Source organism: Toxotes jaculatrix, chromosome 18, assembly GCF_017976425.1.
Source record: "Toxotes jaculatrix isolate fToxJac2 chromosome 18, fToxJac2.pri, whole genome shotgun sequence".
In the NCBI taxonomy this organism is placed as follows: domain Eukaryota; kingdom Metazoa; phylum Chordata; class Actinopteri; family Toxotidae; genus Toxotes; species Toxotes jaculatrix.
Window position 1 is genome coordinate 3,309,708 of NC_054411.1, and position 24,990 is coordinate 3,334,697.

The 24,990-nt window shown below is 43.6% G+C and overlaps 2 protein-coding genes across 4 annotated transcripts; both read right to left on the reverse strand.

The window, feature by feature from the left end:
• Positions 1 to 420: 420 nt before the first annotated feature.
• Positions 421 to 18,037, reverse strand: setd1a (SET domain containing 1A, histone lysine methyltransferase). Of its 2 annotated transcripts, none has more exons than XM_041061825.1 (21): positions 18,017 to 18,037; positions 16,832 to 16,976; positions 16,642 to 16,740; positions 16,273 to 16,543; positions 15,236 to 15,366; positions 14,816 to 15,072; positions 12,894 to 14,607; positions 11,427 to 12,422; positions 10,986 to 11,153; positions 10,477 to 10,561; positions 10,243 to 10,385; positions 9,934 to 9,973; positions 9,635 to 9,827; positions 9,448 to 9,491; positions 7,923 to 9,223; positions 7,192 to 7,540; positions 6,809 to 6,990; positions 3,672 to 3,782; positions 3,037 to 3,156; positions 2,798 to 2,935; positions 421 to 2,666 (listed from the first exon to the last, which is right to left on the reverse strand). In XM_041061825.1, the coding sequence occupies exons 2-21, from the start codon at positions 16,967 to 16,969 to the stop codon at positions 2,493 to 2,495; spliced, it is 6,654 nt and encodes a 2,217-aa protein (XP_040917759.1). In that variant the 5' UTR covers positions 16,970 to 16,976; positions 18,017 to 18,037; the 3' UTR covers positions 421 to 2,492. The 2 variants fall into 2 exon arrangements, with proteins under 2 accessions (XP_040917759.1, XP_040917758.1); XM_041061824.1 differs by having other exon boundaries at positions 17,888 to 18,017.
• Positions 18,038 to 19,411: 1,374 nt separating this feature from the next.
• On the reverse strand, positions 19,412 to 24,502 carry ccdc47 (coiled-coil domain containing 47). Of its 2 annotated transcripts, none has more exons than XM_041061828.1 (13): positions 24,380 to 24,502; positions 23,014 to 23,312; positions 22,775 to 22,876; positions 22,200 to 22,374; positions 21,979 to 22,100; positions 21,819 to 21,884; positions 21,575 to 21,676; positions 21,270 to 21,380; positions 21,071 to 21,156; positions 20,909 to 20,967; positions 20,698 to 20,807; positions 20,421 to 20,588; positions 19,412 to 20,069 (listed from the first exon to the last, which is right to left on the reverse strand). In XM_041061828.1, the coding sequence occupies exons 2-13, from the start codon at positions 23,302 to 23,304 to the stop codon at positions 19,989 to 19,991; spliced, it is 1,473 nt and encodes a 490-aa protein (XP_040917762.1). In that variant the 5' UTR covers positions 23,305 to 23,312; positions 24,380 to 24,502; the 3' UTR covers positions 19,412 to 19,988. The 2 variants fall into 2 exon arrangements, with proteins under 2 accessions (XP_040917762.1, XP_040917760.1); XM_041061826.1 differs by having other exon boundaries at positions 23,014 to 23,346; positions 24,380 to 24,442.
• Between the last annotated feature and the right edge of the window lie 488 nt (positions 24,503 to 24,990).

The window sequence follows — 24,990 nt, forward strand, 5'->3', positions numbered from 1 at the left end:
CTTAAAAACATGGTCACCGATTTGAAGAGAATAATTAGTTACACAGAGAAAAGGCCGGGCAAAGGTCTGTCAGCCACATGTACTGAGATTTTTCAGCTCTGGTCGACATCCAACCAGAGCTGCTTTTCCATTGTCGTCATCTGAAGACTTGTGAAATTTTGTCTTTTCAGATCGGATTTCAAATGCTTCCTCTCACACTTACAAACGGGAAATGTCAAAGTTGCAGGTGCACTGGTTTCCGCTACACAACTTCCTGTTGAGTCTGCTTTGATAGTTATTTATACATATCTCTTATCTAGAATTTAAAAGCCTTCAGTAGACAGTCAGGATCCCTCAGACAAACGCTAATCATTGTCTGCTAAACCTCTATGTCCAACAGTCAGACAGTGACAGCTATTTAAGAAAAACTAGAGGTTTTCATTTATTTAAAAAATATTTTAATGCACCATTAATAAAGGGTCCAACGCATTAATACAAGAGAAATATTGCAAATAATATTAAAATAATCATCAAATTAAAAGGAAAAACAATAAAAAATAAATGAATGGAAGGTATGTACATGTTTCCTCCTTGTGGAGAGAGGAAAAGGAACAACATATTTACAGCTTGGAATCAGTGTGTTTCTACGAGAAACAAACACCTCTACAATATTTACATGTACTTCTTTGATTTTTTTTTCCTTTCATCTTTTTATCCTGTAGTAAAGAGGGTTGGTTTGTACTGAAAGGCTTTCATTACAACAAGAAATATCTTACACATTTTCCTGTTTGGGAGGGAACAAAATAAAAAGTCTTCCGCGAGTTAAAAGTTCAAAATGAAAGTTACACTTTGGACGGCCACAGCCATGTGAAAAACAGAGACACAACACAAGGGCCATAGACGTCTGTCGTTTGTCTGCAGCGAATCACAAACCTGCTGAGGCTCATTTAGCTAAACAGGCACACACAGTTTATACCTTCCACCCATCTACGCTGCAATCAGACTGTGAGTAGGACATCTGTTTGCCCTAAGCTGATAAACTGTTCAGGGAGGTTTTGACTGGGGTGAACTATTCCACACTCTCAAATGAAAAACACATACTAATGCATTCTGGGAAGGCTGACGAGACGGGAAATAAGAAACTTTACTAAACTAAACCTTTAAAGAGACCTGACCTAATGAAACAAATGTGCCTTTTAAAAACACTTGAAGCACACACAATGACTAAGTTAAACAGTGACCAGACATTTGTACTAGGTTCTGCAGGAGTTTGGTGATCTTAGTTTTGAGAGCTGAAGAAAGAAGAACTCGCAGAAAATGTTTTCACCCTCTTGAAATAGGAATCTGCTGGTTAATACAAAACATGAGCATACCATGGAAGAAACAACTAAACACAGAGAGAAAAAAAAAACACTCAACGAGTCCTCCTCTCAAGAGTTTTTGTTGTTGCAGTTCAAGCTTGGGGAATAGCCAAAAAAAAAAAAGAAAAAAAAGATAAAAGAGGGGCCAAATTTGGTTGTGCTGATCCTGCAGACAAAATTCAGCAGCCATGTAAAAAATAACACATTTTTAGGTAGAACGTAACTGACATACATGTATAGTTTGACGTGGGATTAAAAACAGTAGTTCAAAGGACTTGACTCTCATCCAAACAGAAGGTGGTGGCAAATCAGGAGAGTAACGCACAGTGAAGAAGGGAAACAACAGTTTTATAGGGCTGGTGAATCACAAGCCACTGAGGACAGTGGGTGGGTACACTGAAGCTCATTTCACTGTAAGATACTTACAGCTAATGCAACTAAATAACTATACCATTAATAACAGCAATAGTAATATTATTATAATACTATGAAATGAAAAAAACAAACAAAAAAAAGCTCCAAAACAATCTTCACACTTGGAAATCTTGCATAACTGAAGACCAAATTGACTGTTTGTCGTGTGAAAAGTGCGCCCTTAACAAGCGCTTTTAAAAACCCTGAATTAGTCTGATATTCCTGTGCGTCTGTGTGCGGATCTGTGGGGTGGGTGGGTGGGTGGGTGCAGGGATGGATGTGACACCGGAAGATTGATCCCGGGCCATAGATTACGTGAGCTGACAAAGACATAAAATACCGGTGTTTTTATTTTTTGTTTTTTTCAGTTTTCATTGTCTTCCTTCAAACGGATATCGGTGTGGGAATAGAAAGATCTATCATGCCAGGCTGAATGGAACAACTTGGCTGGGACATATTACCCAATCAAGTCCAACAATACTGCCACAGAAGCGCTAATGCAGAGGCCCCCACACACTGGCTTGTGAAACTGCCCAGTGAATGAAAAGTATGCATGAAAAGTGCAAGTGTGTGCGTCTCTGTTTCCTGGGTATTGTGAGGACAGCTGCAAGGCCATCAAAGGGAAGCGGGGGGTGGTGGCTTTGTGTTCGTGTACAGTCTGAGGAGGGTGAACCGGAGGGGGCGGTGGGGTTCCGGCTCTGGCTGGCCATTGGCAAGTGAGGGAGAGAGCTGCGTCCACTAGTTAAGTGTCCCACGGCAGTTCTCCGTTCCACACAGGCAAGGGATCTTGTTCTCCTCCAGGGGAAATTTGTAGTCATAGGTGATTTCTTCGTTGACGGCGATGGGCTGTTTTGAGTAGATCACAATCTTCTTCTGGGACTCTAAGGTGATAACCTTGGCGTAGCAGTTTGGCTAAAAAAATAAAAGAGCAAGGGAGGGAGAGACTGATAAGCAACAGCTTTAAAATAAACTAATCATGTGTCATAACCCGTTAGCTGTGACCCATCTCTGAAACAGAGTTGGCTGAAGATGTTTAGACTCACAGTGCAGCAGTGGTTAATGAACCGTGCCAGGTTGCCACACTTGGTGGCATCTATAATTGTGTCGTGGTCCACTCTGAACAAGTAGCTGCTCCCGATGCCCTGCTGTGCGTACCGCTTCTCTCGATTGTCAGCCACCATCTGGACACACAACGTACAAAAAATTCGTACGACGTAATGAAGATGTATTATGCATATTTTGTAGCTAGAAATGGGATGAAACCTTTTTTCAAAATTCGTACCTGTCTAATGTTCTGACCCACATACTCAATGACCATCTCGTCAGCAGCAATAGGCTCCATGGCGAATAGACCCCATTCATGGATCCTGCTGCGTCCAAAACGAAGCTTCTTCTTGCGGAACTACATGAGGACAGAAAAAGACTCACTGTGACACTGGTCCTGATAGATTTATAGGATTCATAAAACAAGACTTTTAGAATTAATTTCAGTATATGTGTTCTTAATTATCCACAGTTTGAAAGTAGATTCTGACTCAATTCTTTTGTTTTGTCACAATTCCAGTGAAAAAACAGCCACCACCCAAAGACTTTCACCACCACCCTACAATTTGAGCACCACCCTTTTTTAGGGGGTTGCTGGTAAGGAGGGATATTAAGATTGATTTTCCATCAGGACAGCTTTGAAGTTCTGGGACAAACAATTTACAAAGTAGTTTACATCTGCTTCCAGTGTCTTTGCATGCAATCGTTTTCTCGTGTAGCCTGCTTTGCTGTGGATAAACACTTATGGAAGCTAGTGTAGAAAGGAAATGACAGAACAGTGACACACTATTAGTGTGTTAAATACTACTGTGTGTGTGTGTGTGTGTGTAACTGAGTGAGTACATGAGGTAACACAGTTGTTATTGGCTGTACCTTAAGCTGGTTGAGTTTAAGCAGGTCAGAGTCCATGACAGCTGTGGTGCCAATGACGGTGAGGAGGCGGCGCTGCTCTGAGCGTCTCTCTGACAGCACCCGGTTTACTCCCTGGCAGGACACAGATGGCAAATGAGTTTTACAAAGGGGCCAATGACACAATATCGTGTTATCACATGGCCTTGGACTGGAGGAGACTGAACCAGAAAAGCACTTTGACCTTAATGTGCAACAGTGTGTGAGTGTGGGTGAGGTTCATTCTGAAACCAGTGACCGACGACGCACAGACTGAGTGAGATGAAAGGTGAAAGACAGACGCGGGATTCTCTTCTGTTTCAACAACGTAAGCTAAATGAATCTGAGGCGCAACCACACAAGCAACAAATGCAGAATATTATTTTTAATTATATAAATATGAAGCTTACATCCCAAATAACTGCTAAGAACCTTGTTGCAGCCTTATCAGTGTTATTTCTAAATAACAAAAAAATACATGGATTAAACTACGCATGAACAGTCTATGTCTGTCCACACTTGTGCACAGTTAAACAATGCTGCTTATTTTGTTTGTCTTTAGTTTTTTTCATAGCTGAGACGGCTTTGTGTACGCCAACTGCTGGGACAATAACTTGATGACTGAAGGGAAAGAGTGTGGACTTCAAAGCACTTAATGATCAACCCGAATGATGTATAATTAAAAAGACTTACCGGCAACATATCACCTGAACCTCTTCTGAAGAACACCATCAGCTTGTGCTTTGAAAATATTTCTTATGATCAGCCTTCTACAGTCAGACCACCATGAAGACTAAACCACAAGACAGTGTATCCATGACAGGTGGAGACTATACATAGATTACACTCAGAGCAGTGTTGACGCCGCAAACTGCTCGGCCGCTTTGAATGTACCTGCTGTTACGTGTCCTGTGAGGACATCAAAGACTGATTCTGTCAAGTCAGTAACACGGTACCTGCAAAAACCCTGAGGCTACATCAAGACAACAGATCACGGGTAATGAAAAACCCCACACATGTGAGTGCTCTGAATAAAAAGAAGCATGCTTTTCTCCATGGTGACAGTGAGACACAGCGCAAAGCCAGAATGGAAAACACATTAAAGGCAAATCCAACAACTGCATAGCAACGGAACGAAAGCGCGTCAATTTCCAATTCAAAAACCACCAACACTAAACATCAGTGGCTGTTTGTACGTGACCTAGATACCCAAGTGTTCCTACCTTTCCTAACCACACATCTGGCAGTGTGTGAGTAACAACAGAAACCATTTAAGGTGAATCATATGAAAAATTATAAATTATATGTGTGTAGTGCAGTGGCTGTAACTCACGAACTCCAGATAAACCTCACTTCCCAAAATTATACGAGAGGGGCGAATGTTTTCTTTAAGAGGAACTAAATGCTGAAAATAGCAAAAAGCTGAAAATGACATCTGAAAGTGACTAAATCTGGCAAAGGCTGACAGTGTTTGCATGTGCACTTGTACATCTATCTTTGTGAGGACCAAAAAAGCATAAACCTTACGGAATGAGGACATTTCGGGAAAGTGAGGATATTTTGGTCGTTCGTCACAACTTTAAATGGCTGTTTGAGGGTTAAGACTTGGTTTTAGGGTTAGAATTGGGTTTTGGTTGGGGTCAGGGTTTGGCATTCAGTTCTAGGTTAGTGTAAGGGGCTAGGGAATGCAGACAGAGAGAATATAATATCTAAATTATATATTTACTGTGGCTTACAATAAATTGAGTTTTAAAAAAGATATGTCTAAATTTGAAGCTTTTTATACACTAAATTATGATGGAACACAGTATGAAGATGTAGCAGTGGGAGACACAGAAGTTTTTACATCCAGATGCTTGTCTGTTGATGTGTGGGGTCAGTAAATGAAATCCAGTGGGAGGATTGAACAGTGTAAAGTTCTGGAATCACTGACCTTGCCCTTAGCACAGACCAGCCCACAAAAAAATGTTTATAAGATAAAGTCAACAGTACAAATTTAGTTTTCCCTGTGTTTGTGTGCGCTAGTTCTCCAGAAACAGCAACCAAAATGTTTTTTTTTTAAATAGTTTCTAGGGCACAAAACTTCTGTTGGCAATCCATCTCACATCTCGGCTACCCTCCTTTATCAGCTCAGACCCACTACACACAGGTGTCGCACTTCAATCTACTTCACATTTCATTGTAAAACTTAGGCAAACAACATTACATTCTTTGATATTCTATGACATGTTACATTTTATTTTATAATAATAATGATAGCTTCTTGAATGGCACCCTTCCTGCTGATATGCAGCCCTGTTTCACAAAAAATCTGAGGTTACACTTAACATTTGAAATGAATATAAAAATGCACATAAACCTCTCTAAATACTTTGAATTTAAATAACGACCTCTTGACTGTGTACTATTGTTTTAACTGACAGATGAAAATGTGAATATATCTATTACCTGCTGTGTCTTTTAATCATTTTAAAAACATCCTTTATGGGTGGGCACAAGGTCTGAACTGAGGCTCCACTTCAGAATGTGAGGTTCAACCATTACTGTGTCATAAAACTGTGCAGAATTTCTGGATTTCACAGGAACTCTGGAAAAGTTATGAGGCTTTGTGCTCATCAGCCACCTGGAAAAGCCACATCACTTTGCCACGCATCCAGCAACTTCCCGTTGTACCATTTGGAAATCCTCATTTACTATGCCAATTCCCAAAATTATAAAGTTCATCTGAGCCAGATGACTGTGGACCAACTGTGCTTACTTTCCTGCCAGTTAAATTCCTACGAGGCATTAGCTATTGTCATATTAACCTTCTGTAATAATCATACTTTGTTTGCAGCCAGCTTGGGGCAGAGAAAAGAATTCTTTCCACACTTCGGTCATCTGGGACCACGTTTGAATTTTCTGTGAACTGTGCTTCAACTTTCCACAAAATGGAACCTACCTTACCTCCACAACAGCTATCAAACATTTCAAATCTTACTGCAAATCTGATTCAGAACCACAGGCTTTGAGCTTGTTCCTATCAAATAAACAGAAAAAGAAATTCCCCCAACAGAAACAAGCTGCAGATAAAGAAAAATGTTGCAAAGATAGTCAGAGAATGAAATTGGAAGTGTGCCTACCGAGCTATCGACATTCTCCACCTCCCGTATGACCTGCTCAGGAAGGTCCAAGTCCAGATAAACATCCTTCTCCTTGCGGCTGATGGCGTAGTAGCCCTCGCTCCTGGCACAACCAGTCACGTGCTCACGAAGCTGGCCATCTGCATTCTTCTTCTTACGCCGAGGGTTTGGCAAATTGGTTAGTAAAGCCCAAAGGTCAAGGGTAATAAACGGATACCACACAATGACAAGAAGACATAAATCTCATGCACAAATTCACACTACGAAGGCAACGAACTGACTGAAAAGAGCTATGGATTGTTTGGACACTGGTAACTGGTGTTCATTTCCATGGCATTTACACGGACATACTGAATGCAGAAGGTAGTCACTGATAAGGATATTAGTGTGGTTGACCCAGTGAGTATCATTGAGCCAGTCAGAGCTGTGGTCGTCCTGTAGCAGCTTCTCATAAGTCTTCTTCAGCAACATCAGGTCTTCTCCATCCAGACCAGAGTTCCAGATGTCATACAGGATGGTCATCTGCTCAAACTCACTACGGTTTTCAAACTTCATGGCTGGAGGCTCGGGTGCTGGAACGGGCTTCGGCCAACGCTGGGACGACGTCACCCCCGCCTCCTGCAGAAAGAGGCGCTCGCTCTTTCTCACCTCCTCAACCATCTCGTCCTCGGTGTCTGAGCTGGACAGCTCCCCAGACTCGAGCTCCTCCACGTCCACATCCTCCTCAGAGTCCTGTGCAGAGGAAGAGGAATATTGCTGCCAATGAGCTCTGAAAAACTCACTACGCAAACATAGGACAGTGGCTTTTCTTTGTTTACATTAAATCAATGAATCATGGCTCCATAGCATGCTTGTTTTTCTACTGATTCAGCTCAATGACATATTTTAAAATAGTAGGAACATTTATTCATAAACAAGACACAGGTAGAGAATAAAGTCATTCGCTTCCTTACCTGGGGAGAAACCCAGGAAACAGAAAACCAAACTTACAGATGAGTCATTTGTCAATAGTATCAGATACCATTGTGACGCATTGGTGTGTCTGACACGCCGCTTACGATTAAGACATCCACAAACATTTACAGGAGACAAAACCAGACAAAGTCACACGCACCTGGAGTTTCCGCTTCTTCTGTTTCTTGCCTGGCTGTTCCGGTTTCTTTGTGTGATGAACCTCAAGGTTTTCTTTGTCTTTCCTTCTCCTCTTTTTGCTCTCGTCCTTTTCAAGTTCAAAACCTTTGCCAATCATGCCCTTCTTCTTTGATGATGGAGGTACAGTTGCAGCCTGGTCCATATCTTCGGACTCACAGGGCACTCCCATCGCAGACAAGTACTCTCCTGTATCTCCCCTGGATGGCAGCGCCTCTCCAATGATCTCCTCTGGTGCTTCAAGCACCCCAGAAATAGTGTTGAGGTCTGCGGGGAGCAAGACAGAAGAGTCTTGTCTGGAGGAAGTCCTTTTGGTGCTGGGTGGTGCTGGGAGAACAGGGGGTTTGCAGTAGTTGTGCTCCAAAAGGACAATTACACCCTCTGGGTTCATAACCAGGGCCAGTGACTCAGGGGAGAAGAGATCCTCTTCCATCTTCTGCTCCTCTGCCTCATCAGAGGTCTCCGTCTCCTCTGAGTCTCCAGCGTCAGGGTCCATTTTCAAGGCTACATCAGCCAACACAGACAGGTCAGTGGTTGAAGCTGAGGCCAGCTGCAGGAGGCTGGACGCCCCCAGCTGCTCTCTGAGTCTTAACCTCTGCTCACTTTCTTCCTCATCCTCGTCTTCCTCTCTGAGGGAGTGACAGGACGAAGCAGACAAGCTGGTCGTCCGAGGCCTGCCTCTGGATCGTTTGTTGCCAGGAGGTGGAGGAGGGGCCTCCTCGAAGGCCATCCTGCACATAGAAGCATGATCCAATGGCAGGTTCTGCACAGTGCGGCACACCATAACAGGAGGGGCGGGAGATTTGGGTGAGTCTTTCCCTGCGCCCCGTTTACCGGGGGATTTGACAAGGGTGGTCTGGGGAGAAATAGGAGCTCCCTTTTTGGATTCATCAGAATCTTGAGTTCGTCCAGAGGGGGGAACAATGAGGGCATTGCCCTCACCCGGTTTTGAGGCGAAGGGGAGCAGCTGGATGCCCTGACTGGGACGAGTTGAGGGGGTTTGGGCACCAGCGACGGGGAAGTCTGTGGGCCTGCTAGGAGAGAAGAGGGGAGATTCACCCGCCACATGTGAGGGAGACGGAGATAGTGGTGCAGTCGGCAGCTGTGTTTTGCTGTCATTCTCATCGGTGGAGAACGAGACTGTTTTCCTGCGTTTCTTGAGAGGGGGCACAAGAACGACAGGGGATGAAGGACGTGGGTATGGTGGCGATGGAGGCCGCTTGGTGGGTGCTGCTGTTGTATCCGTCTTGCTGTCCTTCCCTTCACCTGAGAGAAACATGATAGTTAGAGAAACTGATCCAAACTAAACACAATGTAAAACAGTCCAAGAACACATGGAGTGTAAGTAAACCCCTTTGGGAAAACCCCCCCTTCCTTTAATAAACCTGTTCACCAGGTTAATCTGTTAACATTGTGGTTAGCGATGAACTCTTTTTTTTCCCGTTTGTTTCATTTGTGTTTGTTGATGTTGATGAGAAGTTTGAACTGACCTGTTTTGACCTCTGCCTTTGGAACAGCAGCTGCGTTATTTTCCCTGAGAACAATAAAAGAATAAATTTGAGCCACCAATAATAAGACGGTGAAAAGTAAAACACTTATTTATGTGATACTGACAAAAGGTTTTTCTGAGGCTGGCTCTCCTTCAGTTCTGCTGAAAGATAACACAGAACTTCATACCTGTCATCCTCTTTCTCTGTTGCGCTGTCCATGGTTGACTCGTCCATGGTGTCTGGTCCCTCACTCTCAGCCCTCTCTCCTTCCTCTTCATCCTCATCCTCAGAGGAAGATGAAGACGAGGATGCTGAAGAGGACGAGCCCTCAGATGACGAGGAGAGGCTCTCATCATCACTGTCAGCACTAAGGGCATCATCTTTAATATAAAAAAAAAAAAAAAAAAGATTTTGGTATAACAATCACCTTATCCGAATGTAAACATAGATAAAAACACAGTAATGAGATAACTGGTTGTGATTTACCATCGGAGTCCTTTTCACTTTCCTCCTCTTCCTCATCCTCCTACACATGAAATAAGGTTTGTAGTTACAACACTGAAAGATTGCAGTGAAATGCTGCCATCTAGCTAACAACAAGAGTGACAACAACATATCAAAAATGTTAAAAAAGCAAAATTAAAAAGATCTAACTTCTACTGAAACGACTACATTTCAGTTGGATCAAACGCTGATATGAATTCATATAATAGTAAATCTGCCATTGGTGCAATAAAAAATGTTTTCAAGGTACTGCTGATCAGTCACCTCACCACTGAAACACTGGGAACACACCTTTTCGGTCGAGGAGCCATCTGACGTTTCCTCTCCCTCACTGTCAAGCTCCCAGGGTTTGCGATTTCTTGGCTTCTTTTTTCTCCTCTTGTTGTCCCTTTCGGCTCCATGCCTGTCTGCTTCTGGCATTCTCCCATCAGCAGCTGGAAAGAAGACAACAATTCCAGAGTTATAGGCAAAAAGCCTATTAGTCCAACTTTTCTTTTAAAAACCTGCAACAACAGCTCAACAAACCTTCGTCATCCTCATCAGGTGGGGTCGAGGGTCGCGGCCTTTTCATGTCTCCCTCTTCAAGCTCCTGAGGTTCTTTCCTCTTCACCTGCACAATTTTATGCCAACAATAATTTTTACAAATCACTGAAACACAATCATATGTAAGCATTTACCAATAAATCTGATCCAATACCAATTGATATTTGATGTTTTTCCATATTTTTGTACTTGACTAAAATCAACACAGACTGTTTTCATAAGTTTAATCATGCTGGAGTCCTGGCAGTGTTATTAGGACTAGAAATACAAACAAGAATAATCCAGTAAAGCAGAGAATGTCTTCTGTTAAAAGGCAAAATGAAAAACAATGGTTCTAACTAAGGGCATGAAGTGATGGTGATAGATTTCTTGGTATAGTAAATGTAAAGTTGACATTTGACACCATGTGTTTGTAATCAGAGGTGGAGACATGGGTGTATTAATTTCTCAAATCACAGTGTGTCTCAAATGCTGCAGTGTTGTGCTTTTACCTTGAAGGAAGGCAGTCGCAGTGCTCCTCGGAGAGAAAAGCCCTCCATGCCACCACTCTTTGCCCAGTCCACAAGAGACATGAGAGGCTCCCGTGGACGGTTGACCTTTTCCTCTTTTTTCTCATCATCCCGTAAAGCAGACACTCCCCTAACCATTGTCTGGAAAGGCTGGAAAAGGAAAACATTTAAAATGTTAAATTACAGACCTCTGATCTTTGTTTTTATTCAACCATTTCAAAGTACTGACGATGGGCACTCATCAATATAGTTGGCAGCAGCATGATTGCGTCTGTGTTCTACTTCTGTTAACAGACTTAGTCAGAGTTTAATAAACTGTTTTAATACTACTACAAAAAGTGGATAAAGCACTATCATAACACAAGAAAATGAAACAGCAAGCTTAGAAAAACTGCCAGTACTATTGTGATTACTCTTCCTTACCTTGGCCTTGGTCTCTTTCCTCTCCCACCACTCATCAAAGGTGGCAAACGCAACGTTCTCCACCATCTTGCGGTTCAGGTCCCTCTGCATGATGTTTTTCATTTCCTGGATCAGAGTGGCCAGGACCATCTGCACTGTGGCCTCGTGTGGATTCTCAGCCAACAAGGGCATCTCCTCTCCTGGAGCCCTGTACTCATCTCCATCCCCGGGCAGCATGGTGCCATAGCCAGGCGGGGGCATGTACGAGGGGTAGTGAGGTGGTAAGACATGTGGCGGCCAGCCTGAATGGGGAGGCGGAATGCCATGGTGTGGAGGTGGTGGTATCTGAGTGCTGTGGGGGTCGGGGTAGGTGTAGGTCATGTGAGGGGGCATGTAGCGGTGGTCCTGGTCATAATGAGAACCTGCCCCGCTGCCCTCTTGGTCCATGTAGGGGTGGTGTGTGTGTGGTGGTGGCATAGAGTGGAGATGGTAGGAGGTGTAGTCAGCAGTGGCTGCCTCACCGGGGCCTGGGGTGCCGTTGGATGACGACATGCGGAGCTGGTGCAGGCGACTTAGCATGTGGGTCTGCATTTGGAAGGACATAGGAGCTCCACCGCTGTACTGGTTCATCAGCTCCATGGAGGTGGCATAGTCATACATGTGATGGGGCATAGGAGGAGGATACTCAGGGTGCAACTCCATGTGAGGAAGGGGAGGGATCCCTGGAGGAGGTGGTGGCTGGAGGGAATAACCAGGGGGAGGAGGAGGAGGCAAATGAGGAGGGTAGGAGGGCATGGGAGGGTGCATGGAGGTGCCAAAGTGCTGTGCAGAGTCAGAGATGGGCGGGGATGAAGATGAGGGGTCAGCTGTTTGTGAAGGCATGGCAGCCTGGGATGAAGAGGGTGAGGATACTGAGGTGACTGAGGGCTGGTGGGTGGTCACTGTTGTTATGGTAGTCTCCTCCTCCTCCTCCTCGTCTGATATCTCCATGTCTTCCCCCGAGGAGTGAGGGGAGGACTGAAAGAAAACACAGAGTTCAATGTTTTGAGTTGGGAAATTACCCACTTGTTTAAGCACCACAGTGATAAGCACACTTTCTGCGTGGGGCTGCAAAGATACCTCACTGCCACAAAAATATTAAGTGTACTGTTGGAAAAAAGAGCGTTAATGCCAGAAATACCAAACAAAATAACATGGTAGACAAGAAAATCAAAAAAGAAAAAACACATTACAGTTTTGTAACCTGCTTGTGCTTGTGTAACCTGTACCTGTGCATTCCTAAATATAAATAAGAATATAAATATAATAATAATAATAATAATAATAATAATAAATAATAATAAATCTAATAAGAACTGCCAAAATGTGTCAACATACTGAAATAAATATGCTAAGTTGTGATAAATGACGAGTGGAAATAAGGTCATACCAACATACATGCCTATGTACAGCACATAATGAAGTTTCATTATGTGCTACTAATCCTACCTGACTCTGCCCATTATAAGGTGGTGTGTGCGCTCCTGTCCTGCTCCGTGTATCAGCAGATCCGGTCTGTGAAGACTCCTCTTGCAAAGCTCCAGGCCCAACGAGGCCAACCTGGGGCTGGGGTTCCTCTGGTGGTGGGATGTGCGGAGAATAGGTGGAAGAGGATGGTGTGGTCGCATTAATTACAGTGGGACTTTTCCTGCCCTCTCCTCCCTTTCCCCGCTTCCTTCCTCGGTGCCCATCTCTGTCTCTTTCCCCTTTCCTCCTGTGGTCCTTATCCCCGTTGTCTCCCACCTGAATACCACCTGTGTGCTCGCCTGCTACATCACCTGACACACCTATTCGCTCTCCTCTGTCCCCACGTGTGCCCCTCTGCTTCTCCTCTTTCCTATCTTCCTCATCTTCCTCATCAGAGGCAAGGAAAGAAAATTTTGCCTTCTGTTCCTTTAGGAGCATCTCAATACGAGAGTCGAGGCTGCTGCTGTGGTAGACAAAAGGTAAACTCTCATTTGTGGAATCTGGCTCCGGTGAAGAGGAGTCACGTTGGGGAGGTGCTGGGGAACTGGAGGAAGAGGGGAGGTGATGGGGGAGTGAGGTTGAGGAAGGGGAGGTAGAGGAGGAAGTGATGGAGGGGTGGGGCGGGGAAGAAGGCGGTGGCGTCTTCGGCGGTGCTGGTGGCGTGCTGGGACGGCGTTTGGGCTTTGTCCACTGCTCTTCGAGGGCCGGACTATCTTGGCTGAAATCCATTGTTCCAAGTGTCTCAGCTACAGCCGCTGCAATAACAGAGGCTGGTGGCAGGGGCGGTGGCGGTGGTGGAGGTGGAGGCAGAGCACTGTGGTGACCAGCATGATAGTCTTTGTCAGCACCTACCGAAGGCAGAGAGCCCCTCTCTGCGAGGCCTGTGCCCCCTTGACGGGTTGAAACGTCCAATCCCTGAGGAGGGGCTGGGGCAGGCTCTTTGGAGGGGTATGCAGAGTAAGATGAAGGTGGCGGAGACATGCTGTTAGAGGAAGAGCGGTAGGAGTTGGAATTGTATCTGGGGTCAGAGCTGTTGGAGTAGTCACTGTCTCTGTCCCTGTCTCTATCTCTGTCTCTATCTCGGTCTCTGTCCCTGTCCCGGTCGTGGCTGCTCCTCCTGCGGCTGCTGCTGCCGTGGTGGTTGTGAGAATGGTGGTGGTTACGGTGTCTCTGGTGGCTATGGTCACCTGACCGGGAGCCCAGGCTGTCTCGCCGGTACCCCCTGTCATCCCTGCGATCTGAGTGGTGGTGAGAGTGATGGGAATGGTACTTTGAGGAAGAGTTTGTGTCCTGCTGGTGGTGGTAAGATGACCTTCTGGAGCCAATCCCCCCTGCCCCGTAGCGCCCCCCTGAGTCTCTGTCGCGGTCCCGGTCCCTGTCTGACATTGGGGGCTGTTCATATTGGGAGGCAAGGGGTGGTGGAGGCATTGAGGAGTGGTGTGCCATGTGTGGCCCAGGCCCCCCAACATTTGGGTATGGGGGATAGCATGGCGGTTCATTGGGACGGTATGATGTGGTTGGGGGGTACATAGGGCGACCTCGATGATACACTGAGGGTTCCTGTGCATCCTCAGAGTAGCGGGACACTTTGTATCCTCCGACAGTAGATGAGACTGCAGAGGATGAGGAGGAAGAAGGTAACATGTCCTGGGGAGGGTAGCCGCTGCCCAAAGTGCCAGTGTTGTAGCCAGTATGCCTGCAAGAAACAAATGTTATTATCACAGCACTGATAAATAACATGCATGATTTCTGAGAGCATCTCTTCAAGTCTCAGATAAAAATGTTTTGATAATGTACAGATTATGTTGCATCTCTCTCACTAGACTCAGGGACCTGAATTTTCCTCACGGTAATGACGCCACTGAGGAAATAGTAAAATTTAAAGCTTAATATCAACAACGAACCTGCTGCCGGTGTAGCCCGAGTCTTGTGAGAAAGGAGTCCCAGACCTGGAGCTGTAAGGTGTTCCTCCACCACTCTGAGCCGAAGCAGAGGAGCCTGGGGTGTAGGGGCCTGTCATGGAGGAGGGGGGCGTGTCCAGACGCTGATCGCTGAAGCCAGTGTCCACAGAGCAAGGTGTAATGCTTCCTGATGTGAGGGCCTGAACCCCTGCTGCCAAAACTGCAAGCTCACTAGAGAGCCTCCGCCTGATTTCTGATGACTGTGTAGAAACAAATTATTGGAATTTAGTAAATTAGGCACCCTGACTCACAGGGCGTGCAATTACTAACAATGGTGATTAAACCCTCAAATGCATCTTGACATTCATTCACATATAAAATGCAGATAATCATTACTTGACTGAGGTGACAATAATAAAATACCGTGTCAGGCTGTGGCTGTGCTGGGGCCTGAGGCTGGAGCCTGTCTGTCAAAGCTTTGCCTCCCAGGGGCACCGTCTGAGGAGTGTAGGACCCATTTACTATCAGGTCATAATACTTCTGCCTCTGCTGGCCTGGAAAAGAAACAAAAGTCACAGAAAGATAAACTGAGGTTGTAAAATGAGCTCAACACAGACATAAACCGACTCTTCTCATAATAAGGTTTTCAAGACAAACTCCATTAGGCTTGGTAGCATCAAGAGGCTGCTAATGTATGGTTTTTTTTAATCTCTTTTGCTTGTCTGTCAGTTTATTGGTTAGCTGGACATTTCAACTCAAGTTTATGGGGAGCTGTGGGAAGGAACAAGTGATTCACTTTTGGTGCAAATTTTGATAACTGTGCAGACAGAGGAATTTTAAAGTAAAGAAATTAATGAATGAAATAAAAAGCTGGCACACATATCCCTTTACGAGGTATTTCATTTTGGATATTTTGTGTAGATACAGATCTGGACGCAGACAATCTCCAAAACAAAACAGTAAAAATCTCCTAACCTTTTCTATAATTATGATAAAAAAGAGTTGTACAGCCTTAGGGAGTTATACATTCTCTGGATGAACTTCACAATTTTCTTTTTTCAAACTAGTTTATGTTATATTTCAATTTCTGTGAACAGCATTTCAATGTGGTTTGATGAACATAAACAGTTTTTGACCAAATTCTCAATCAAAGCTCACACTGCATTTATACAGTGATTTCCTAGTCATATCAACCACTCAAAGCATTTTACACTGCAAGCCAGTATTTATACAGCGCTGTTCTTTCACACACACTAACACACCGGTGATACATCGGAGACACTGTGGGATTCAGTGTATTGCCTAGACTGGACTGGAGGAGCCAGCGACTGAACTGCCAACCCTCCGGTTAGTAAAACGAACCCGTCTAACTCCTGAGCCACAGCCGACCCACTAGGTAACTTGTAAATCACAACCAACTCATACTTTTAACATGCCTCAGATGAAGTGTATTAGCTTACCCTTTATATCCAGCTGAGCATGAATGATGTTACCCATGACAGAGGTGTTGTGCAGATGCTTGACTGTGTCCTTGGCTCCTCTGGTGCTGGTGAACAATACCCTGGCCAGGCCCAAGTGCTTCCGGGTCTTGGGGTGAAACAGGATCTCCATCTCCTCCACCTCACCAAACTTGGCACACATTTCTCCCAAGAAGGGCTCCTTGATGTTGTCATTGAGTCTAGCAAAGGTCACCTCTTTGAGGGGTATGGGACCCACATAGAACTCATCAAGCTGTAATTAAAAATGACAATACCAGGGAGAAGATGAAGTCATTCTAAGAAATGAAGCAACAGGGATGTGTGAAATGACTGCTGACAAGCTATTCTCACCTTAAACTTCGGCACTGGCATTGACAGTTCTGTATACCTGGACCATAGCCTCCTGGGTCTTGGGTCCCGCAGTTCACCCACGGGAGGAAATCCAGAGTCCTGAGAAAATTATACAGGTTGCAGTTTGAGGATACGGTTTTAGGCACACACAAACACACATTATAGAGCGGGAAAATGGAACTCAACTCACTGGCACACTGAAATGCACTCCATCATATCTGTAGATTTTCTGTGCGACCCGCCTTATGGCAGGATCCTGGACGAGTTTGTAGCTCTTCCACTGCAAACTGACAGCTTTTTGTGTTTCTGCCCCACTGTCTGGATCCATCCTACAACTGAGTGTCAAAGGAAAACCACGATTTTAGACAGTGCAGCAGCTAGTGTTTGGAGACAAAAGCCACATCAGGACCATCACCACGAGGAGTGAAGCTTTAACAAAGCAGAAGCATAATGAAGCTACACTTATCTGAAATGCTGCAGTAATTACAGCTAGAGTACATTTGGCCGCTTGCAGTAGGTACTTTGTATGGTAACGTAAGAGAACAACGAGCTGCGTCACATCACATAGGCGAACATTAACTTCTATGACTACTACCTGGTTATGGTGATTTCTAAGGCAAAAGAAAAGCTATATTAAACCGGTTAATAAAGCTCGGCTAGGATGCTGCGTGCTGTCAAAACAATGACCAGCGTTACGTCACTGATCAGTTAGTTCAGCTAGCAACCTGCTGTTAGCCAGTGCTAACGTGCACCAACAAAACGCAACGTTACCAACGTTAGCGCGGATTTCACGTTAAACGCACGTTAACTTGGGTTCCGAAATACCCCCCACGAGCAGCACTATCGATAGCTCTTGTGTTAGGTAACGCAAACGGATGTTAAATTACTTATGCCATCTCGCCTTAGCCAGAGCAAGTTAACGCTACCGTTAGCTAATGCTAACTAGCAAGAACATCAAGTTAGGAATCAAAACTCTGATCTTGTTCACTCTCCGTCCACATCGATAAAATTTTATGAGTGGCATTCATGTTATGCATCTCTCTTCGCGGCTCTACTGACTGTTTTGCCCCACGTTCGCCTAAACGGAGACCCCACCTCTTCGAGAGCTACTGCCCGCTCATCCGAAAGTAGCAACCCGCCGCTACAGTGTAGGCAGCTGCGGCCAGGCCCGGGAGACGAACAAGAAAAACACTGAGTCCCTAACAGAAACGGGACGTCTCCGACCTGCCGATAAAACGTAACCTACCAGCTAAAACAATGCCGCTATCATTCCGGTAGTTAGTAAAGACAACAACACGCCTCTCCAAGCGACGAAGCCATTGTTTTTGCGTTAAAAGTCCAATATTGATGAGAGAGCGGCCATCGCGTAACCAACCTGAAAGCCTCGCCTGTTCTCCATCAGCGTACGTGAATGCAGCCTAAAATTTCTGACTGGCACTTTCTTCAACACGGGATGCTGGAAAAAATAACTCCACATCAACATAAAACATTGGAAACATAATTTTAAAAAATCCCTATATATATATTAAGTGCACGAGCGACTAACTTTTATTTATGATCTAATTTCTATATCTGAGAAAATATATTTGAATCTGCTCATGCAAACGAAACGAAGAAAAGTGATGAAAGTGCCCCCTACAGGCTGATCTGTGACAACACAGCTGACTCTAAATGATAGCTTTGACCATACATTAACGAAATAACAGTTCTAATACTTTATATGCAACAGACATAACATTCAATCGAGTCCTTAATAATAATTGTAATTATCTATAATATTATAGTATCAAAAGTAAAAGTGGCCTCTATCAGTATTTTGTTATAACGTTTTCTATTTGTATTTATATTACTGATGCAAAAACGTGTAAGCAGTATTTTAATTCTGCAGATGGCCGAGGTGGAGCTGATTTTTAGCTACTGAATATTATTGCAGCACAAACCATATTGCTGCTGCAATATAGTTTTTAGGTAATGATGTTTCATAAAAAGTTTTATAGGTAAGTCTTGTATATAAGTCTGCCAAGCATCACAGAACTTCAGATGACAGATAAATGTAGGGGAGCAAACTGTACAATATTTTCCTCTTACATATAGTGAAGTATAAACTACTGTGTGTATACTTAATATGAATTATTGGGGTAATATAATGCAATAAACTGAGCATACTGAAAAATTATAAATTTTGATTTGTCATTCATTGACACTCAGGTCAGATTACCCTTAGCTGCGTTGAGTTGAGTACACCTATCTAAAAAGAATGTGGTCTGATACAACAGTCCTGTTGTATCAGACCGCATATTCAGATGAATGAAAGCACATCACACTCTGTAACATGCAGGGGCTGCATATTTTAAGACTGTGGACAAAATAACAGAAAAAAAAAAACTTACATTTTGATATTTGCCAGGGACTTTACAGGTTTTTATCATGTCCAGACTTACATTATAAAAGGCTCCTGACTAGACAGTTATTATTATCTAGTTCAGCTTGTCAAGAGACGACCACACTGATGTAACCAAATCTACCTCAGAAACTGCTGACACAATCTATAGGCTAAATTTAGAATTAAGCTTCTCCCATTCTGGTGCCTGTTACAGACCCTCACTCTTTCAACTACTGATACTAAGAGGTCTCTGTATCAGGTTCTGTGTCATGCACTACAATTTTATGACCCACAGGCTATATTTTATTGCACCCTTCACCAGTAATCACTTACTGCCTCATAAATCAAATACTTCAAATTTACCACTGAAAACAACAATGGACACAGTTTTCCAACAGACTCCAGTGCATTTTATTATGTTTGCTCAGATATTCATTAGAAACAGCCTGCAAGAAACCAAACTCATAGCAGATATAAAATAAAAATTTCTTGACAGTATCATTTAAGATTATATTAATGCTAATACATTTCTAATTAAACCGCAAGGCTTTCATTCCTTTTAAAATGTGGTTCAATACCACCCAATAGTGTGTTCCTTCCCAGCAGATTAAGTTTAAAAAGCTCACCGAGCTACACAGCTTTCAAACAGAGTGTTGATCAATCCTGACAAGATAGTTTGAGAAAAAAAACCCAAAACATTCTGGCGTGAATTGTGGTGACAGACTTGATAGTGAAAGAGTCCCTCTCATTTGACACAGACAGTTCACTCACTCATTAAGGTTTAGCCACACCAAATGGAGCAGGTGGCGACACAAACAGCTAAGCTTGACACACCCAGAGGCACAGGACGTCTGTTTGTAGCTGGAGCGAGTGTGAGCCAGAGCTGTGGTGAGAGAAGCTGGAGAAAACTGAGCTGAGCACTGCTTTCATGTGTGCTTGAACCGCTTGTCCCTGTGGTGGTAATTCACATGGCTTTCACTTTGATCTGCTTCATCTTCATCTGCTTCTTCTCAATCTTCTTCTGCTCACGTCGCTGGGCTGCTTCCTGAAAGGAAAAATGAACTACATCAGACACAAAAACTTAAAAGTGCTAATAACAGTGAGAATGAGAGTTCCATGCTTAATTGCCTGGTTTTATCTGAAAGGAACAGCTTGACAGTTTGGGAAATACTTATTCCCTTAAATGACCAGGGTTACGTCAGGAGATTAACACCACACCACACCAGCACCTCTAAAGTTTGTTAAATAACATGTTGTATCATTTGTTTACTTTGTACAAAAAAGGTTTCCATCTAAATATCAGCAAGAAAAGGAATAAGCATAATTCCCACAATGTCAAGCTATTCCTTTAAATGTCTTTTTGTGGTGTTTACGGGTGAAATTTCCTATTTCAAACCTCCAGACGACGCTGTCTCTCGGGGTCCTCCTCATTCATGATCCTCTCCTTCTCCGCTCTCTTCTTCTCCTCCCGGCGGGTCTGGGCTGCTTCCTGGCGCTGAGCATGAGTCTGCTTCAGGAAGTTCTCCTCCACTCGGGCTCGGTTTCTGTCAGCTTTCTGTTTGCCCTATATATACAGAAGGAGGACGAGGGGAGTCATAGCTGCACTTCAAACTTCAATCTAAAACCTCTGATACAGCAAACACGAGGCACCAGAGCATTTGAATCCCACTCACCTCTCTGTTGAGACGGAGTTTCTTGACTTTATCGATGCTGTAAATCACCATGTTCATGAGAGGAAGCAAAGTGTCCATGTCTTTGGGAGAGGTGTTGCCCATGCCAGGCACTACATACACACACACAGACCAAAAACATAAAGGACATCAGTTAAATCACATTATGGAGCATAATGAAGATTTTAGGGATAACAGGAATCAAAACGCTCACCATTAAATGTAAACAGCAGCGTCTTCTTGGTCTCAGGCAGCTTTAAGGGCTGACCCTCCCTGAAAGACGACACGGCAACAATTAGTACCACATGTGAAATAAGACAATTCATAATAAATTGCTTGTGAAAGATTAAAACTAAAAGATTAATTAAATACTTACTCTTGCATAACTTTTGGACCAGAAAATTGGTCCGAGAAATGGATGGACTCAATCTTGTCAGCATGGTTGGTGATGTAATGTACCATCTGAAAACACAAAAAAACCAAAAGATCCAAAAGCCAAGTGTTAATAAAAGAAGTGTGTTTAAGGGGAAGAAGTTAAGTTTATGTGAGATGAAAGCAAATAATCCAGACTTCACCTTGTTGTCCATCACCCCATCCGTGACCTCGCCCATCTCACTAAGAATAGCCAGGGAGTCTGGGAGCCCATACTTGGCCCCAGACTTAGGCTTGTCACCGCAGAACTCACTCTATGGAGGGAAAAAAAAGACATGGCCATTGTTTATGCATTAAGGACTACCAGGAGAACAAATGAGAGATACATCAAAATTTAAAATTATGTGTGTGTAAACCTGTAACAGCTGGAACTGAAACAACTACATAAAATCCATTTGTGTGATAACAACAATCACTTTGATGTACAAAAGCTGTAGAGGACATTTACCAAGTCCTGCATCTCTTTCTGAAGTCTGGCCATGGCTTTCTTGGTGCCCACAGCAAACACAAAAGTGTCCATGTCATCGTCATTAAGAGTCACTTTGATTTGCTACAAGCAAACAGACAGATGTTGTGGGTTAGAAAATGACTAACTTCAGTACTACTTACACAGTCCAGAGTATCCGTACTTTGCATTTCACATCAAAGACTCTGATCAAACAAATTTATATTTCTGCTTGACTGATACGTACCACTTGGTCACAGGCAGGCCTCATCATCCTGGCCAGAACGTTCAGCAGGTCCTGCCTCTTAAGAAACTGGAGAAGAACACAACATGTATTTAAACAACTCCATATTCAACACAATACACTGACAGCAAGCCATCAACATATCACAAGACATTGCAGATACCTTGAGTTGGATCAGCATGCCTTCACAGCACACACGTCCAGAGCACCACAGGTTGTAGATGTGTTCATTTTCCTGATTCAGCTTCCCAGTGCTCACTGCTTCTTTACTGGTGCCATCATCACCTTAACATACACATGACCAACAATTAACAAAAGCACATGAGTTGTATTTCATGCACACCTGATGAACACAACAGACAACACAGAGGTGGAAGAACTCACCCACTAGTGCAAAGTTGCTCTCTAAAAGTTCTCTGTGTGAGTTGAACCAGGCCTGTGCGAGACGGCTGTTTTTGTTCTTGCCAATGATGTAGTTCATGATGTAGGCCAACAGGCCAGTCACCATCAGGATCTCCATGTAGTAACTCTCCCAGCTGTTCTGCAGATGTGCAGGAACCTGCAGAGAAGCAGCAGTCAGTCATCAGTGTCAGTGGGACTGAAGTGATGCTAATTTAGGGTAAAAGCAGTCAGTTGCCAAATTACAGTTTCAGTGCTTCTATTGGATTGGATTGGATTGGATAGGATAGGATTGTTCAGCTTCTAACAGCTGATGTAAGTTACATGAATCCTATTTTATCAACCAAATTCAACAGCAGTTACGAACAGAGGAGTAATCTGCATTTCATCCGCAAACACACCGCTACCATTGATTAGACCTTAAAGTGAAGCATACCCTAAAATGTATTTAGAAAAAAAACAGGATTTGCAGGCAGCAGAAATGTTCTGAAGGGGCAGATCAGAATCAGCATAAAACAGTGTGTTAGCCCCACTTCTGAGAAGATTTTAGCCCATCTTACCGTGTGGATTATGAGGGGGTCCTTCATGGAGTGGCTTGTCTTCTCCATGTCTCCAATCCCCTCAAACTCCTCCTGGTCATATTTGCTGTACATGTCTTGGTCCTGTAGAAACACGAAATTGAATTAGTTTTGCTAGAGATTCTGTATACTACTACAACTACTGAAATGCCATTAATAATGAAAAATAATTTATTATTATGCTACAATTAAAATGTAAATGGTGATACAAGGCAATGTACCTGTGCCTCTGGGTCCTCAAAACCATCCTGGCCATCCTCCAGCTCCACAGTGGCTTCATCTTCATCTTCATCCTCTTCAGGCTGCGAGGACGGTGAGACACGAGGTGGCGGGGCAGTTTCTTCCTCAGCTGCTGGATCGTCAGTCATGTCCTCAAACTCAGCAAAGTCATTGTCATCGAAGTCTGCTAGGTCCTCGCCGTCATCAAAGTCATCATTGTAACGGCCCCTGGAGACAGGAAAGGCCAGGAGGAGCAGCAGTGTGGGTATCAGGAGGAGATGCAAACTACGCATGGTGGGACCTGCATGAACGCAGAAAAACAGAGTGAAGAAGAGCTGATGGAAAAGACAGGAAAACATGAGAATAAGGGTGGTTTAAGACCTGACTGGGAACTTGCATGATACAAATCCTATACAACAGAAAAGAGAAATCTTTTCTGAAACAATTAGTCAAAAGTGATGTTGAAAGCTGTAAAGGATTGCCTAAGCATTACACACTGCAAGTCTATTCAGAGTTGTGATAATTTCAGCCTTAAATCATTTATCACTTCAGGGCAGCTCGCAAAATGTTTAACACGTTTGTCCAAACTGAGCCCCTAGCAGGAACAGTTAAACTGTGACACAGTCCAGGTTAAACTGGTCCACAATACAGTAACCAACAATTTCCTGCTCACACGGTGCATATTCACGTGATGAACCCCAAAGAGAAAAAGATCCCTGGGGACCGAGACTAACTAGAAAACAATGACTACGGGATAAAAGGAGTTCGAGTGTGCCAACCCTGAGAAACGTCTTAACGTTGTTTAAATGAGAACTATTTTCCAGCGCTGTCACTCTATTATTGTGAATAAAAAACGATGAAGCCACAATAAACCACATTAAAACAATGTGATGACACAGTGTAGCACTGCTGAGGCAGCATATGGGCTAAGCTCAGACCTAAGTAGCCGTACCGTTTGTGAATGAATCCGGAAAATGTTCAACCCACTGCTAGTACAAGTAACTTTAGCCGTGGTGACACACCTGCTAATAGGCTAAAATAACGGACTATGTTTAGCTTTCTACGTTTCTGTGGTGCACTTGAGTCAAAACTAACACCGAGTACTTACCGAGTGACATATGTAGGGTTAGACCACAAGACCTAATCATATCACAGTGCCCGACCCATCCCCCAGCACTCAATCACTTTATTAGCTGTTAGCAAATCTGGCATTAGCGTGCTAACGGTGGCTAGCTAGCATGGTGCCTTGTTGCTAGCAACCAACCTACGACCCTGAGCGGAAGGCAGTCTGTTTTCTCCTTAACACAGTCTCTGAAAATGAGGCGTATTAAAACTAAACGAATGGAAAAAATGACTATATCGACTTACCTTGAGAATTACTGACAATGAACGTAACACTGGTTGAGCTAAAGTAACCTCAACCTGAACTGTCCTTGTAGTGATGTTAAGAAGAACACTACCGGACACGAGCTCGACCTTTCGAAGTAAAAGTATAGCAGCAGAGGGAATCGATGCCTCCGATCACTTCAGCGGAGTTTGAAAGTTTTATTTTGAATGTTTTTACCGGAAGTATCTGCATACAATTTTTTTTCTGCCTTTACGTCAGTGGCAACAGTTGCGACCGTGTGTGATTATGAGACTTTAGCCCCCAGTGGTCACGACATGTAACTACAACTACAAAAAATAGTTATTAGTTATTAATATAATCTTAAGAAATATTACTGTGAATGTAACGTAAACATTTCCGAACCATTTATCGTCCTGATTCATTCTTTATTACTATATTGTAAACCAATTCAAATCAACTTAATATATGTTGAAGAACAGACATTTTACTGTACAATATACATAGGAAATGTTACATTACAAAATTATATTAAGAGCTACAGTAAATTAATAATGGTACATATTTTGCATTAGAATAGCAGAGACCAGGTTTTGCTTTGTTAAAACTAAACAGAGGTAAAATAACAGGTAAA